At 40.1% G+C, this 17,682-nt stretch overlaps 1 protein-coding gene across 1 annotated transcript; it reads right to left on the bottom strand.

The window, feature by feature from the left end:
- Positions 1–873: 873 nt before the first annotated feature.
- LOC147425919 (uncharacterized) lies at positions 874–2,663 on the bottom strand. Its single transcript, XM_086499075.1, has 3 exons — positions 2,287–2,663; positions 1,426–2,212; positions 874–1,350 (listed from the first exon to the last, which is right to left on the bottom strand). The coding sequence occupies exons 1-3, from the start codon at positions 2,631–2,633 to the stop codon at positions 874–876; spliced, it is 1,611 nt and encodes a 536-aa protein (XP_086355201.1). The 5' UTR covers positions 2,634–2,663.
- Positions 2,664–17,682: the final 15,019 nt, after the last annotated feature.

Below are 17,682 nucleotides of genomic sequence, written 5' to 3'. Positions count from 1 at the left end.
GAGGGAGCTTCCCTTTTGTCCCAAAAGACATGAGTTTTTTTCCCTTTTAGCCAAAACAGATAGGGAACATTTCCTTTTTGAATCAAAGGTAGAGTTTCATTTTTAGTTGAACATTACTATAGAGTACTTTCACTTAACTTTCCAAGTGCTCAATAGGGAGTAGGAACTTATATTCAAGAAGCCTATAAAAACCTGAATCTCTTTTCATACATAAACCATTGGAACAAACCATTCAACATAACTTGAAGCTCCTAGTTGTTATAAAAATGCATTTACTTAAAAAATAAGCACCTTGTAAATTTTTTAAATACAAATCTTCATATCTTTTTTCATGCATAGCAAACCATTAAAAAATGAAGCACATAACATAACTTACAATCAATTTTAGGTACTATGAGAATGTCATTACTTGCAATGTAAGCACCTTACATTTTTTCATAAAGACTTTAGAAAAAGACTAATTTAGACAAGAAGATGCCAAAATCTTTTAGGTTCTTGAATTAACAAAGACAATGTCTATATCAGAGGCTTTGCTTTTACAAATACAAAAGGGCTCTTGAAAAGGTCTACAAGAGAGTAAAAATGTTCTTATGAGGCAAGAATAAGTAGAATTATCAAAGAGGGATTCTCAAAAAGAAATAACCACAAAAAAGTATCCAATATGATATCCATGGGTATGCACATGTACAAAAAGAAGTCCTCCACCAAGAGCAATGTGCATAGGAGAGGCAAAAAGTTTGATGAAGTCAATACTTGGGCCCATTGGGCATCCACAAAAACTTACATATATGGGCTCGATGAAGCCGAGATATCTCTTGGTCATCCACAAAAAGAGCCTTGCATCCACAAAAAGTGTCTTACATACACCAATATTCATGCATCAAACATCAAGGTTGAGATCCCCTCTTGAGTGAAGAGGTGCCTACTTGTCTCACTTTTCCAAATCTCCATTGCATTAGAGAAGTCAAACTCATCTCTACCTTCAATGGCAATCACCATCAATGCATTCAAGCTCTCTATCTCTAATCGATTCCGCCATTTGTTTTTAATCTTTGTGCGGGCACTAAATCCCCGCTCACAAATTGCAATGCTATAACATTGCACGAGAGCAATTTGGCAAACCTTCAAGATGTTAGGAAAAGCATCCTTCCAAATGGCATTATTTGCAAGCAATGAAGCCACTTCCATGAGGCTCATTTTAGCAAAATCAATACCCGCTTGGCGTTTGAACTTTCTAAACTCAACCTTGAAAGCCTCCCCATCAATAATAGGAGCAAAGGACATATTAGCAACCCTTTTGGCAATACCATAAAATAAAGAAATTGTATCACATTCATCATTTCCATACTCCTTGAGTAATCTCTCATGCATAGGGTGTTGAGCCGGAACCAATATTTTGATTGCATGCAAAGTGGAATTATCAACAAAGCGCTTTTCAAGGGATTCACACAACTTTTTTGCATACTTGAATTGAAAGTCTAAAGCATTTTGCAAATCCACACCTTCAACATCTCTCATGATTTTTTGCCCAAAAAACATGTCTCCTTTCAAGGAGGTCCGCAAAGCATACATATACCCATTTGTAGCACCATAATCCGGCATAATAGGGTATCCACCAATGCCCCTTTGAGCCGCATTCAAATTTAGCTCACGTTCATCCAAATACTCATCCTTGATACAAAGGATTGTACTTTTGACTATCCCATGGATAGTGGTCACATCCACATAGTCCTTTTGGAATCTCAAGCTTAAATCCGTTACCTTTTGCAAGATGTCGGCAAGAAAATGTAGAGCATAAATGCATTCAAAAGTGCTTAAAACATCATACAAATCTTTGCATTCTTTCTCGAAAGCCACAAGCAATGCATCTAATGACTTGCATATCTTTGTTAGGCATACATGACGACTAAGCCATCGTATCTCAAAGATACGTTGCATTTTAATTGTTTCGCAATCAAATTCCTCTTGTAGGTCATTCAAAGCATCCCTTCGATTAGAACTACTTGAGAAATAATTGGCTATTGCATTCACAAGTACATCTATTTTCTTTGCATATGCAATCTTCTTACTAGTATCACATGTGGCTAAATTTGTGCGGTGTGCCACACAATGTATAGCGGTTAACATTGGATTTACATTCTTCATTAGTGTGGCTACTCCCTTTTTCCTACCAACCATTGTGTTGCACCCATCGGAACCAAAGGCAATCAACCTAGAGAGGTCTAAATTAGATCTTTCTAGCTCAAGCAATCCCCTTTGCCGTGCTATCCGTGGTGCGAATAATACCATAAAATGCATCCCTCTTCTAAATAAGAAAGGTACATAACCATGTGGTGGTGAATGGAAATATCGGTGGACTCATCCACCATCACACCAAACCATGGACTATGTTTGACTTTTTCTATGGTCTCTTGCATTATGGATTGTGCAATACATTGCACCATCTCCGAGCAAGCCTTATCATCATTGTAAAGGCTTGTCATAGACTTGACATCAAATTCCTTCATTAGAGCAAGCAAAGAAGGATACAATGCAAATGACAAGTTATTTCTACCAATAAAGTAAGTCGTCTTGAACAAATTGAGCAATGACTCCTCTTGAGTTGAATACATTTTTTTCAAACCCTTTTGCATGGTCGGTTTTGCAAACACTTGTGCATTCCTTGCATCCCTATGGCATTGTGTGCGAGCATGGCTAAGAAGATTACTTGTTTTAAAATTCCTAGAACCTTTCTTGGAGTAACTAGATTTAGCATGTGGATAGTTCATACAATATGTGCAAAAAAGCCTCACCTTCTTGTCATCATATACAAGCCAAGGTTTAAACCGATCTAACCACTCATCTTGCCAAAGCTTTCTACGCACCTTTTTCTTATCCGACTCCACACTAGTATCTCTTGCATTCTCATTATCAACATCAATAACAATGGTAGTAGGTATCTTACCGGTTTCCTCCGCAACTCGTGGTCTTTTTGAAGCTATCTTTGTCAAGGGGCCGTATTATTCCAAAGAACGTTGATGAATTTTTCGCTCCATGACACTATTTTAGAAGACAAACAAATAAGATTTTAGTAGCATTCAACAAGTTGTTAAAGTTTAAGTGAATATGTTCAAACTCCAATAAAAGCTTCTAAGCAAAAGCTTACACTTATAAGAAGAAGAACTAGTTTGGTGAAAAAAAAGAGGCCATACTCTAGTGTATTTACCCTTAATCAACTAATAAAACTATGCCTTTTGTATAAACATAAGATCCTTCTCACTCACCCTACACCATTTTACTAAGTGCTAATATATTTATTTTTTAAGTAAGCACTTGGAAAAAAAAGCTAGTTAGTAGCTACAATGCATCTCTTCAATTTAATTTAGACAAAGATAACCCCTTTACCATACCCCCTCACATTCTCAAAAAGTGTAAACTGATTAATAGCTTAGTGATTGAAACTATCCCAAGACCTCCAAAAGGGATATGTCACGCTAGAGCTAACCAAGATAAAACTATGTAGTCGAGTAGCATTGAGAAGTTTTTAACATTTTTGGAACAATCGCAAAAGACCTCAAAGATGGGGTATGAACATAGGGGTAGTCAAAAGATGGGGTATGAACATAGGGGTAGCACTGTAGCTAGCACACCAAGCTACACCCTAATTGTTGACCATTACTAGTGCTTAAAAATCTTTATCTCCAAAACTTGTCAAACCTACATATGAAAAATTTTATAGGTAAATTGAGTAAACTTGAAGATTTTTACACTAGATTACGATTAACTTTCTTTAAAAATTTTACGTTCTTACCTTCAAATCTAACATTTTGAGGTAAATCATGGCATTTGTAGGTGACACTAAACCTAGGTTTTTTTGGAGCACCGGTCAAGTCCATTAACTACTTTGTGGGTTGGAAGTGAAGCTAAATCTATAAGGCCTTGAGTTAAAGTTTAAATAATGTGTAAAAAATTGACTTAAACATTGATGTTTTATAATATGTATGGCTTTAAGTTTAAAATAAAATACCTTTAGGTTTTGAGTCGTGAGTCTTGACATAGTTAAAGTTTAAACAATGTGTAAAATATTGAGTTAAACATTGATACTTAATACTGTTTATGGCTTTAAGGTTTATAATCAAAAAAATACCTTGATAAACGACCAGTGGATTCTGGAGAGATCGACGCCGTCTGCAGTCGTAGTCTGGAGAGATCGAAGCTGCAATTTGCAATGCCGTGGAGGTTGGAGTTGATTGCGCGCGGCTGAGTCTAAAATGCCGAATTTGAGTCCTCTTGAAAGTTGAGTCTGAAATGCCGAATATAAGTTCCTCAGGAGTCGGAATGCACGCTGGAGTGATAGCCTTAGGTGACTGTGTCACGGGCCTGTGGGGAGTCGGGACACAGGAGGGAAAAGCATGGCGATGGTGCTCAGAGGGAATGGATTAGTTCAAGTCTGTATTCGCTTGCTGCCTACAAACTGGAAGCGGAACAGCCCACGGGACACTTTCTTGTGCGCAACAAGCTGGAAGCGGAAGGTGAACGGCGAACGCTGAGCAGTGAGTAGTGAGTCGTGCGTCGTGACTGTGGCGCAGAGACTAGCTAGAGTGGTGCAGGCAGCAGCGGTGCTAAGTTCTAATGTGCTAAATTCTAATCAGGATTCAGCACGCTGCACTGCTGATTGGAGTTTGGAAGTTACTCGGCCATTGAGGAGTCGAGAGTCAGGAGTCTGGACGGCTGCGCCGTGAGCCTTTAGTAGGCTATTGCCAGTATTAATGCTCGATAAATTGAAACTTGAAACTTGATTATGAAGTTTGAACATGAAATTTGAATTTTTTATGTGGATTTTTGAGAGGCAACTTCAAGCGCGCTGCGCCAAGGTTGAAGGCCCAAGGCCCAATTTCTAAATAGCCAATTTTGCAAAATTTTCAAATTTTAAAGTTTGTAGTTACAACTTACTAGTAACTCCTAGAGTCATGACTTGTATGTACAAGTGAGAACACCAGTTCAAAGTTACTAGTAAGTTTGTAGTTACAACTTACTAGTAACTCCTAGAGTCATGACTTGTATGTACAAGTGAGAACACCAGTTCAAAGTTGGAACTTGGAAGTGACCCCCGAGCCAGGTCCACATGGCACATACATTATACATGTAACATAACTTAGTAAATACATAAGGTTCTAGAATCTAACTTCTAACTTCTCTATTTTATATATATATATATATATATATATATATATATATATATATATATATATATATATATATATATAAATATATATATTCAGTTCCTCTTCACTTGGTTATTAAACGGCACTAATCCTTTTTATGGATATTTCCCTTAGGAGATTTTCCCCTTTCTTGCCCAACCTTAAGGCACGTTTCCCTTTGGGCCCAATTTCTACCTTGACCACCTTCCCTTTTGACACCACTCCAACGGGCAAAACCATTTTCCCAACAGGGAGCTTATTAAGCTGAGACACATTTTTCCCGAACACTGGCCCACACCCATGACTCAAGCAGACAAAGAAGGCCCGCAATGTTTTGATATTCAAAAAAATCATAATCTTGATTTGTTAGCTTGTAAATTAGGATTTCCAATAATCTTAATGAGGGGTCTCCAACGTATAAATAGGCCCCTCTCCTTCTTGTAAAACAACCTCCAACATCTCACATAGCACCCCAACACTCTCTGCGTGAGGAGAGACTTAGGTGTAGCAACCACTTGTGAGCTTCACTCTTGGTGTGAGAGAAGCCTTCGAGCTACACATTGCAATTGAGAGAGCGTGAGTTCCACAAATCTCAAAACCACTATTGTATATGCTCCTTCATCATCAATAAATTGAGGTTTGGTGCATCAAAGGCGTGATTCGATGATCAAATCTTCGTCCTTCCATTAGTGCAATACGGTTGATGAATTCAAGGTGACTTGTGTATTTTGAGTTCTATCGTTTGATCTTGCTTTGGAAAGCGTTTTAGTGTGTTTTAATTGCCAATTTTGTGTCCATTTTAAGAGGGTATTGTGGTGAGAGGTCTCCCACACCCTAAGACAGTGTGTGTGTGTGTGTTGGCAATGTTTAGCAATCACTAAGCATAGAGTGATTTTTTGTACAAGTTCTACGATAGCATCATAACGAACCATCTCCATTTGCAAGTCACAAATAAGGTATTACGCAAGATCCTTTTCTCTCTCTTCCCTTTGCTCTAGCTCTCTCTGGTCCATTTTGTGTGTGTCTTGGTGTGAGGTTGCTTGTGTGCGTTGTGTGGTGCATCTTCTTGGTTGTACCAAAATCTCTCTTGCGTCCTAGTTCGCATACCATAACTAGGTGGTGCCCCTATCTTGTTTGGGTTTGGTTGTGGGTTTGTTGTTTTGTTGTGCTTGTGGTTGCCCAAGCCCCAATTGAGCAGCACGGGAGCCTTGAGGGGTGTTTAGAGGTCGCCTTTCTTGTTGCCCGCCCCGGACCGCCTCAATTGTTGTGTGGTGCATCTTCTTGGTTGTACCAAAATCTCTCTTGCGTCCTAGTTCGCATACCATAACTAGGTGGTGCCCCTATCTTGTTTGGGTTTGGTTGTGGGTTTGTTGTTTTGTTGTGCTTGTGGTTGCCCCAACCCCAATTGAGCAGCATGGGAGCCTTGAGGGGTGTTTAGAGGTCGCCTTTCTTGTTGCCCGCTCCGGACCGCGTCAATTTTGGTGCCCTCACGGAGGACGGCTTGTGTATGTTTTGTGTAGGCTCAACCTTTAGCATAATCAAGTAGCTTGCATGAATCATGAGAATTTGTATGATCCTTTTATTCCCATTGCAAGGAAAAATGTGCACATAATTGTTAGTACTAAGTTACAATTTCATCGAGTAATTCGTAGAATTTTGGGCCCTCGTAGGTTGGCTAAGATAAACACTTCAGTAAATCCTTATATTTTGCCTCTTATTAGGTACGACCTTAGTTTGGACGTCTATATTTTTGTTTTGTTTTAAGAATTAGGTCATGCATAGACCATGGATAATGGCCCAGGAATAGAGGTTTTCCCCTTGCATTTCACTCCACACATTAGAGTAAACATTGCAATTAGTAGAAAAATCCATTTTCAACAACGTATGGTGTTCATGTTTGGTGCCCAAAGAGTAGGAGAAATTCTCGCGTCACCAAACCCTGTCATCCTACCTCTCATTGATTATCATAGGTCATTTAATGTGAACATTTTTATTTTGTTGTAGAATAGATTGCAATTTAGAGAATATTATTGTGTAGATCTTTTAAAGAAAGAAAAAACAAAAACGCGTCACTTTGAAATCAATTCAATGGAGAACCAACGCCAAATGTCTGGATATCCTCTTTTCTTTGGAGATCCTGGAGAGGATGCAGAATTATTTTTGGCAAATTTCAAGATGTCTTGTCGTATCAAGAGGATAGTAACTGATCAAGAACGTGTAGAAATGTTTGAGGTAGTCCTTAGGAAAGATGCTAGCACTTGGTTTGACTCTTTGCCTGAGGAAGTTAAAGGAAATTACACGAAAGTTGTCAATCATTTTAAGAGATACTTCTTTGATCCCAAAAACACTCAAAAACTATGGCAAGACATTGTTTCTCATAAGCAAAAAGACTTAGATGACTACAACTTGTACAAACAAGAGTTTCTACATCTTTGGGCTGTATGGGTGAGAAATGTTGCTAACCCTGGTGATGGTGCTGAATTTCTCAAGAAGGAGAGGTTCATAGCTGGACCCTTTCCTGACCTTAAGGTAAAAGTTGAGGCCGGTACACCTGCTACCTTTGATGCAGCTGAAACTAGGGCTGCTGAGAAATATAGGAAACTCAAGTGCTTAAGGGGAGAGGTTCCAATAGAAGGTCTGAGACCCAAAGGTAAGTCACAAGCATCAACATCTAGGGAGCTTCCTGAGGTAACGACGGAAGTGATTGAGAAGCTAAATGAATCTTTAAGCAGCCTGTCAATTCACCTTGCACAAGCTGTAGGTCCAAAGGGACAAGCAAAGAAGTCTGAAGCGCGAGATCCACGACCTAGGAGAGTCTTACAATGTTGGAATTGCGGAGAGTCTAGACATGGGATGTATAATTGTCCTTGGCCCCGTGGGGAGCCAGGGAGACCTAACTTGAATTACCCAGTGATGAATGCAGGTGAAGGAACTAGTCAGCAACCACGGCTTCTACAAAGGCCAAATGGAGCAAGACCACCTCCACAAGGAGTGGAAGGAGTTCCACCTTTGCCAGACCCAAATGTGCATGTGGTAGAGGTGACAAACTCAAATGAGGTTGACATGGAAGCAAATGGCATTAAGCGTGGCCGAGGGAAAGATAAGGAGAAAGAAGGGGTTACATCACAAAGTGACCATGGACGAGAAAAGAAGGCAAAGGAGACCAAGGAAGCTAAGAGGACTCGACGTCGTATCAACCTCCAAGACTTTCCTCTTGGACATGGTATGGCTCCATAACACCTATTGGAAGACATGAGAGGTAAGGGTCCTGATATCTCATGGCCTCAGTTTCTTGCATTATGCCCACAAGTTAGGAGGGATTTAACAAAGGCAGTTAGCACTAGGAGAAAGGTAAAAGAGAGTGTGCCTGTTGTAAAAATTGCACAAGTTGAAATGAATGAGGACATTACACCTGTGCTAGATTGTTACATAAAAGGGAGATTGGTTAGGAAAGGTCTAGTGGATGGAGGTGCACAAATTTGCATCATGACAGAGGGGCTCATGCAAAGACTAGGCATGCACATCCATGAGACACCTGAAATTAAGGTCAAGATGGCAAACAATAGCAAGGCTAGGTGCGTAGGCATTTGTAAAAATGTTTTTGTGGAGGCCTTTGGCATTAAGAAGGCAGTGGATTTCTATGTCATGTCTACCAAAGGAAATGGTTACCCATTTATCCTAGGGAGACCATGGCTAATGAAAATGCGAGCTTTGCAGGATTGGGAGAGTGGAAGATAATTTGCAGGAATGACAATCATAAGAAGGTTGTCTTTGACATGAAGGAGCAACGCCAAGAGGAGCTCCATGAAGAATCATCTCAAAGTGAGACGGAGGAAGGTTGGACCGATAGCACTTCAGAAGGAGAAAGTAGCGGCAGCATTACTGAAGAGGAGTCTTCCATTGAAGTCATGGGGGTAAGGTTTAAGCCAAACAACCAAGAGACCTCTTACCCAGGTTTGGAAGAGGTAGGTACTCAAGAGAACCAAAAAGTGGAAGATGAAAGAATGCTAGAAGGTATGCTATCTACAACACTTACAAAGTTTGAAAGAGAGGAGTTCAAATGTGTGCTAAGGAAATTTACTAGGCTTTTTGCTAAGGACTACACCGATGTGCGTGGAGTGGATGTTGTTCAGCACAAGATTGAGTTGAAGCCAGAGGCCACACCTAAGGCTCAAAAGCTACGAAGACTAGGAGTCATCAAGGAGCAGGCTCTACTCAAGGAGGTAAGAAAGCTTCTAGCAGCAGGTTTCATTTATCCAGTGGAGAATTCACAGTGGGTCTCTCCCGTTGTTGTCACTCCTAAGAAAAACGGAAAGTGGAGGGTGTGTGTGGATTACTGTCCACTCAATGAGGCAACAAAAAGAGATCACTTTCCCCTCCCATTTCAGGATGAGATACTAAATGAGGTAGCTGGTCATGAGAAGTACACTATGTGTGATGGCTACTCAGGCTACTTTCAAATAGGTATCGCATTGGAAGATCAATTGAAAACAACCTTTATCACTCCTTGGGGTTGTTATGCTTTTAGAGTCATGCCATTTGGTATGACAAATTCTCCTGCAACATTCCAACGTTTCATGAACATGGTGTTTCAAGCATTCTTTGGAAAGTCAATTAGGGTGTTCATTGATGATTTCTGCATTTATAGCTCAAAATCATTGCATCTACAAAGGGTAGAAGAAGGTTTAAAGAATCTCTACGACATGGGAGGTCAACTCAACCCCGACAAGTGCCACATAGGTGACGATGAAGTGATCTTGCTTGGTCACAAGGTTTCCTATAAAGGCATTGGGGTGGATCCTTCAAAGGCAAAGGCTCTTATTGAGCTCCCATCACCGAAGAGTCTTAAGGAGGTCATCTCTTTCATTCAGAAGGTGAAGTATATGTCACGCTTCATTCACTTAGCCTCGGAGTTGCTTCATCCTTTGCAAAAGTTGACACAACAAGTAGAATTTGCATGGTCTGATGAGCTTGAAGAGTATTTTTTTAACATCAAAGTCATTTTGTCAGAGCTACCAACACTCATGCCTCCTTGTTGGGAGTACACATTCTTTGTTAGCTCTAGTGTTGGAAGGGAAACAATTGGTACTGTGTTGCTACAACAAGATCCCCACAGTACCAGGATGCGACCCATCTACTTTGCTAGTAGGGTCATGAATGCCTTGGAGAGAAGCTACACAGAAGCAGAACTCATGATGCTTTCTCTCATGTTTGCGGTGAGAAAGTTTAGATCCTACTTGCTACCAAAACCTTTTGTAATTCTCACTGCAGAAAATTTGTTTCCTTGGGTGTCATCTTAAATGAATCTTAGCACTAGGATCTCAAAGTGGATTATGGAATTGCAAGAGTTCCAATACTCTTTCAAGTTAGAAGATAGTGTGCGTGCACAATTGGCAGGGATCCTTACTTATAGGGTACATGAGAAGGTGATTAAGGTGCCTGAAGTAAAGACCCTACCATTGCCACCACCTAAAAGTATTCCTAATGCTTTTACCTTGTTCTTTGATGGAGCTTTTCGACGAGTCACAGGAAAAGCAAGGGGAGGGCTAGTATTGCTCAACCCAAGTGGAGAGGTGGTCATGAAAGAGAAGGTCAATCTACCAGGTTCAGCTAGCAACAATGAAGCAGAATACGACACACTACTTCATGGTTTGAAGATGTGCATTGGCCAAGGTATACAATGTCTCATGGTAAAGGGAGATGCACTTCTCATTGTTAAACAGATTTTAGGCATTTGGGCATGCAAGAATGAAAGCTTAAGGACAAAAGTTTATGCCATTCGTAGGATGTTTAATCAGTTTGAAGAAGTGCAACTATATCATATTCCTAGGAAACAAAATGAAGATGCCGATTTACTTGCACAACAAGCAGTTACATGTGTCAAGAAAGAAGTGCAGGTCATCATGGTGGCAGCAGCTATCAAGCAACCGAGATACCAGGGATTGGAGTCATTGACTCCCATTATTGGCTACATTTTGGAGGGTGAGTTTCCACAAGACTTCACGAAGGCTCAGAAGAGGAGACTCATGAAGAAGGCAAACGTGTATCTCTTCCTAGAAGGATCCCTCTACCAAAGAGGAAAGGATCAAGTGTGCAGAAGAGTACCAACTATCGAGGAAATTCCAGCCATTCTAAAAGGTTTGCATGAAGAAACATGTGGTGGTCATTTTGCCCAAGAATTAATTGTGAAGAAGATTTTGCTTGCGGGGTATGTTTGGCCAAGTTTGCATGTGGATGTTCAACATTGGTGTAAAAGCTGTCACAATTGTCAGATAAATGGAAATAGAAGGTTGGTGCATGGCCCGAGGTAAATAGTGCTTGCAAATGGACCCTTTGAAAAGTGGGGCATTGATGCTATGGGTCCTCTGCCTAGGACAAAAAATGGTAAACTCTACATTCTAGTGGCTGTGGACTACATGACTAGGTGGGTAGAGGCTCAAAGTGTGGCAAGGGTAAATGGGAAAACAGTGAGCAAGTTTGTCTACACTAATATTTGTTGTAGATTTAACACACCTCTAGAGATTGTTTCGGATAATGGTCCAGGGTTTAGGAAGGGCTTGCTCACAAAAGTTTGTGAAGAGTTTGTGAAGAGCTTCACATTCTACATCGTCATAGCACACCATACTACCCACAATCAAATGGTTTGGTGGAGAAGGCTAATGGTGTCATTGCAGGAATCATTAGAAAGATGGTGCAAAACAAGACAAAATTATGGGATGACTTCTTGGATGGTGCCTTGTGGACATATCGAACCACATATAGGGAAGCCACGGAGTTCACACCATTTCACTTGGTCTATGGTCAAGAGGCTTTGCAGCCTATCGAGCTCAACATTCCAACAATGCGACTTCATGGCAAAGCAGCACAAGATGATCAAGAGGTATGGATGGATCGACTTCTTACGTTAGTGGAGCTTGAGTGGAAAAGAGAAGCAGCATATGAGTGCTACAAGAGGAAAGCCACACAAGCGAAAGAAAAGCTCGACAAGAAACTGAAGGACAAAGGCATCAAGGAAGGAGAGCATGGTGCTAAGGTATGACAATCGACTTGACAATCGTTTTGATGCCAAGTTTGAAACTAGATGGCAAGGGCCATACATAGTCAAGAAGGCTTTCAATTCAAGTTACTATCAGCTTATGGACTTGAATGGTAAAGAGCACTCCAGGAAGGTAAACGGGTATCGCTTGAAGCCCTATTTGAGTCGCCTTCTACCAAAGGATCTACCAAAGATCTGTCCAAAGGCCGCTGTCTCATGTAAGTATTGTTACATGAAGCATGAGTGTAACTCCAGCCAAAATTCTGAGGGGCCAAACAATGAAGATCTCGTCAAGGACTCTGAAGCACTCTCTTTACAAAAGATGCACTATGATGGTACATGAATATACCATCATCCTGGGGGAGGGCTAATGATAGCCGTTTTTCAGCTCTCCATAATTGCCATAGTAAGTTACTCCACCCTACCAAAATCACCTAAACACTGGCTATTCTTACCTTTTCATTATACATAGGCGTGTGTGAGTTAGGGGGCTTTTCCCATATCTTCTTAAAATCCTCAGCTAGCTAGTCATTGGGCTAGTTGAGTCAAATAAATAAATAAAATAAAATAAATAAAATATATTATGGCCCATTTTTGTGTAAATACTGCATTATATATATGGCCTAAATATAGGGATTTTTATAATTATTATGGTATTTTATTTAAATATTTATACTTAGGTGTGTGTTTTATTAAACCTGTGTATACCTTCTTTCATCCTCTTACACCATAAGTATATTTTGTCAATGTGTACATACTCTAGCCTCATATTTTTCTTTTATACGAATCACCCCCACATTTTCACCCTCACCCTCGTGAAAACAAAAAAATTGATTTCTACTCATTGGTCACGTTTATTATATTATTTACTTGCATACCTTTTCCTCTTTCACCCAAAATAATACAAAGAGGGACCATATCATATGATTCCAATATCTTTCCATATCCATAATTCCTCCATATTTTTATTATTATTTTTACTCATTATTCTAACACCATGTGCTTATTGAGCTAAAGTCCATGAATAGTCCATACACTAGTCCCACCATGTATATATTTCTTTATTCACCAATAATCCTCCTCCATGCATGGGTCAAGGGCAACTTGGATGCTTTGTATTATGATATGACAAAGGAGGGGCTCACTCTTGGATGAATTGTACAAATTCAACAAAGGAGGGGGCCACTAAAAGACTTTTGCATGCATAAAAACAGGCTTTTTAGTGAGAATTTCGGTACCTATCTCCACTCCGAATTTGGAGCGGTGCTTAAAAGAGAAAATGTAGCCCACGCTTTGAATAATCAGCTCAAATTTTTTCATGATTTTTGGAGTAACCACCTGTGAGCTATGATTTTTTGAGTGGACCCCCGTCTGCCCACTTTTCTCACAAGTAGCCCATAGTCTTCTCTCACCTCTTTCCACACTTCTACACACACACACACACACATTCCTCTCAATCCCTCACTCAAACCTGCACCTTCAATGGTTTCTCTCACCTTCTTCACCATTAACCTCCCCTCTTACTTCCATAGCTCTCATATGAGCTCTCCATGTACATACACCATCTCTATGCCTCTCTTTATTATCTCCAAAGTACAATTCCATCTTACTCCTTATATATATACATACATTCAGCATGTGTACCATGCTTAACCTCTGCAAATCAAGAGATCTCATCAATAGAATTACCATTTTCATCACGATAATCAACCTTGGCGGCGGTGGCGTAAAGAAGGGAAGACGAAGAAGAAGATCGATAATCATTTTGAGAACCTACACAAGTAAGTCCAAAACTTCTTCAAACTTCACCATCACAAGGATTTGCTCACTTCATTCAACCATCTTACTTCAACCATTCTCCCCATTCTACCCATTGTAAATATATCATTGACTTTCTAGTGATTATTAACACTAACCACTAACATACTAACACAAAATAGCCATTGACCTAACCATAAAAGACACCTCACCTCAAGACATGTGTATAGTAACTCTCTCTCTCTCTCTCTCTCCTTACTTACTTTCACCTTATCTACCATCAATAATGCTCTCTTTTGAGCCCACACCCATGACTCAAGCAGACAAAGAAGGCCCGCAATGTTTTGATATTCAAAAAAAACACAATCTTGATTTGTTAGCTTGTAAATTAGGATTTCCAATAATCTTAATGAGGGGTCTCCAACCTATAAATAGGCCCCTCTCCTTCTTGTAAAACAACCTCCAACATCTCACATAGCACCCCAACACTCTATGCATGAGGAGAGACTTAGGTGTAGCAACCACTTGTGAGCTTCACTCTTGGTATGAGAGAAGCCTTCGAGCTACACATTGCAAGTGAGAGAGCGTGAGTTCCACAAATCTCAAAACCACTATTGTATATGCTCCTTCATCATCAATAAATTGAGGTTTGGTGCATCAAAGGCGTGATTCGACGATCAAATCTTCGTCCTTCCATTAGTGCAATACGGTTGATGAATTCAAGGTGACTTGTGTATTTTGAGTTCTATCGTTTGATCTTGCTTTGGAAAGCGTTTTAGTGTGTTTTAATTGCCAATTTTGTGTCCATTGTAAGAGGGTATTGTGGTGAGAGGTCTCCCGCACCCTAAGACAGTGTGTGTGTGTGTTGGCAATGTTTAGCAATCACTAAGCATAGAGTGATTTTTTGTACAAGTTCTACGATAGCATCATAACGAACCATCTCCATTTGCAAGTCACAAATAAGGTATTACGCAAGATCCTTTTCTCTCTCTCTTCCCTTTGCTCTAGCTCTCTCTGGTCCATTTTGTGTGTGTCTTGGTGTGAGGTTGCTTGTGTGCGTTGTGTGGTGCATCTTCTTGGTTGTACCAAAATCTCTCTTGCGTCCTAGTTCGCATACCATAACTAGGTGGTGCCCCTATCTTGTTTGGGTTTGGTTGTGGGTTTGTTGTTTTGTTGTGCTTGTGGTTACCCCAGCCCCAATTGAGCAGCACGGAAGCCTTGAGGGGTGTTTAGAGGTCGCCTTTCTTGTTGCCCGCCCCAGACCGCCTCAATTGTTGTGTGGTGCATCTTTTTGGTTGTACCAAAATCTCTCTTGCGTCCTAGTTCGCATACCATAACTAGGTGGTGCCCCTATCTTGTTTGGGTTTGGCTGTGGGTTTGTTGTTTTGTTGTGCTTGTGGTTGCCCCAGCCCCAATTGAGCAGCACGGGAGCCTTGAGGGGTGTTTGGAGGTCGCCTTTCTTGTTGCCCGCCCCGGACCGCCTCAACATCTACATGAACATGAAATATTTTACTCCAATTTGAAGACTTGAGGATTGCTGCTAATACTAAATCCGTTCAACTTCTAAAACGATTTTTCACAGTCTTTTGTCTAGTCGAATGTTATAATCAAACCGTAGAGAGGCTTAGCAATAATAGTGTACATGTAGATGAACTTTCTATAGTATCCACAATGTCCCATGAATGATTGGAACTCTTCACTGTTTTTGGGCATGTCATATCCACAATCACCTTGATCTTGTCCATGTCAGTGGATATTCCGTTTATTGACACAATATGCCCTAAGATCTTGCCTTGTGTAACCATGAAAACACATTTTTTTGGAGTCAGACAAATCCAGTAGGTACGAAATTTTCCAAAGACTTTCTTTAGATTCTCTATATGGTCATTGCATAGCATTGAGTGCAGACATAAATAATGCATATATATTACTAAAAAGATATGAAAAAGTATTCTTTGAAAGTATGAGCTATAAGTCTTTAGAAGGTGGTAGGTGCATTTGTCAACCCAAAAGGCGTCACCCAGTAAGCAACAATGCCCTATTCAATCGCAAAAGTTTTTTTGAGTTGATCTTCTGGTTTAATCGATAACTAGCCATAAGCTGAAAATCCATCCAAAACGCTATACACTCGTTTTCCTGCTACTCTTTCCAAGACATGATTAGTGATGGGAAGAGGATAATTATCACGAATAGTAGCTGCGTTCTCTTTTTTGAGGTTGACACACACTCTAAGCCTACCATTCTTCTTAGGTACCACCACAATCCAAGATACCCAATCTGTGTGCTCATTTCGTAAATGAACTTTGCTTCTTTGAGTTTGCCAATTTTCTCTTTGATTTTATTGGCAAACGAATTTTTGTAAGTGTAAGGGCATTGTTGGCTTGGCTTAGCATCAGGCTTTAGAGGAATTGTATGTGCTGACAAATGGCAGGTTCAACCCCTTTCAAGTCCTTATAAGACTAGGCAAACACATCCTTATACTCTTTGAGTGTCTCTATCCACAACTTCTCGTCATCTGGTGCCAGATCCGTAGCGATGTAGACAGGTTTAGGCTCCTCTCCGGGTTCTGCTAGATCTATTTTTTTAGCATCTTCACGTCCATCGTAAGATTTCCTTGGTTCAACTTTTTTTCTCATTGGTTGTTCAACGATGATTTTGCGGTCTTGAATAGTGTACTTTTTGTAATGCGATGATACACTTATCTTGTCTTTCCTATATTAATTTCCATTTTCGTTGTCGCTTTCCATTTCTATTGTCCATACCTCTTTCAATGTTTGTTTCAGTTTATTGTATTTCTTCTTCCATTCAACCTTGGTCCATTTAGGTTCACGAACAACATCCCCTACCTTTGATATGTCTTTTGAATGTTTTTTCGGTTGTCTTTTTTTTTGTTTCAGTTTGTTTGGCTGAGAAAATGTTGTCGCCTTCCCAGTTACCTTATCCTTTATACAATCATGATCTCCCACTCAAAGAATCTTTCCATTTTTGTTTTGGGATCACTTTCATGATCTTCTGATTTCTCATCATCTGTACTAAGCTCCTCGTATCCTTGGGCTTCAAAGGTATCATGGTAACATTCATCACTTGATTCCCAGGCATGGCTTGAATCAATCTCTTTTGTAATATCTCTAATCACTAACTTCTGTGGTCTCTTGGTGATTTTTGCTAGGGTTTACACTAATCATGCATATGGGAACTAAGTCGAAGCCATCCTCATCACAAAACTTGGTGGGCGTGATTTCATTAACACACACATCTAAGATGGCCAAGATCTGAGTCCATTCTAAAGGCTCCATTCTCTCCTCAGGGAAAGGCTTAGGTATATAGTCCGGATCTTCAAATGGTCACACTTTGTTGTTTTTGTCCTTGAAAGAACTTCCACAATCAGAAGCTCGACACATCCACAGATGAGCCTTAGAGTTCAACCACGCAAATACTTTAGACTCTATAGCACTTGCAGAATCAAAGTCTTCTATGGGTGTTCTTTTCATGTCTTTGTAGTTGCGATCGCTTAAGTTGATGCATGTTGTTGTCTCGATGTGGTGTAAATAGATATAATCATAGCCCTAGTCTTGGACCATCTTTAACTGGCGCATGAATGACCTTCCTAGAATAACATCTTAGTTATTCTCAGTACCAAAATCTACTATCACGAACGTATGTCTGTTCTCAATCTCACAAGATGTCATCACTACTTATTCCAAA

This window comes from Adiantum capillus-veneris, chromosome 24 (assembly GCF_014529385.1).
Source record: "Adiantum capillus-veneris isolate H3 chromosome 24, ASM1452938v2, whole genome shotgun sequence".
Classification (NCBI taxonomy): Eukaryota; Viridiplantae; Streptophyta; class Polypodiopsida; order Polypodiales; family Pteridaceae; genus Adiantum; species Adiantum capillus-veneris.
The sequence above is the reverse complement of the archived record's forward strand: the minus strand, read 5'-3'. Positions and strand labels throughout refer to the sequence as shown.

Excerpts from the sequence above, each read along its gene's own strand:
- LOC147425919 (XM_086499075.1), bottom strand. The coding sequence starts at position 2,633 with ATGCAAAAGGGTTTGAAAAAAATGTATTCAACTCAAGAGGAGTCATTG. Across the intron at positions 2,213-2,286 it reads GAAGAGGGATGCATTTTATG|GTTGATTGCCTTTGGTTCCG; the intron begins GTATTATTCGCA and ends AGACCTCTCTAG. Across the intron at positions 1,351-1,425 it reads AATCCCTTGAAAAGCGCTTT|GAGTATGGAAATGATGAATG; the intron begins GTTGATAATTCC and ends AGATTACTCAAG.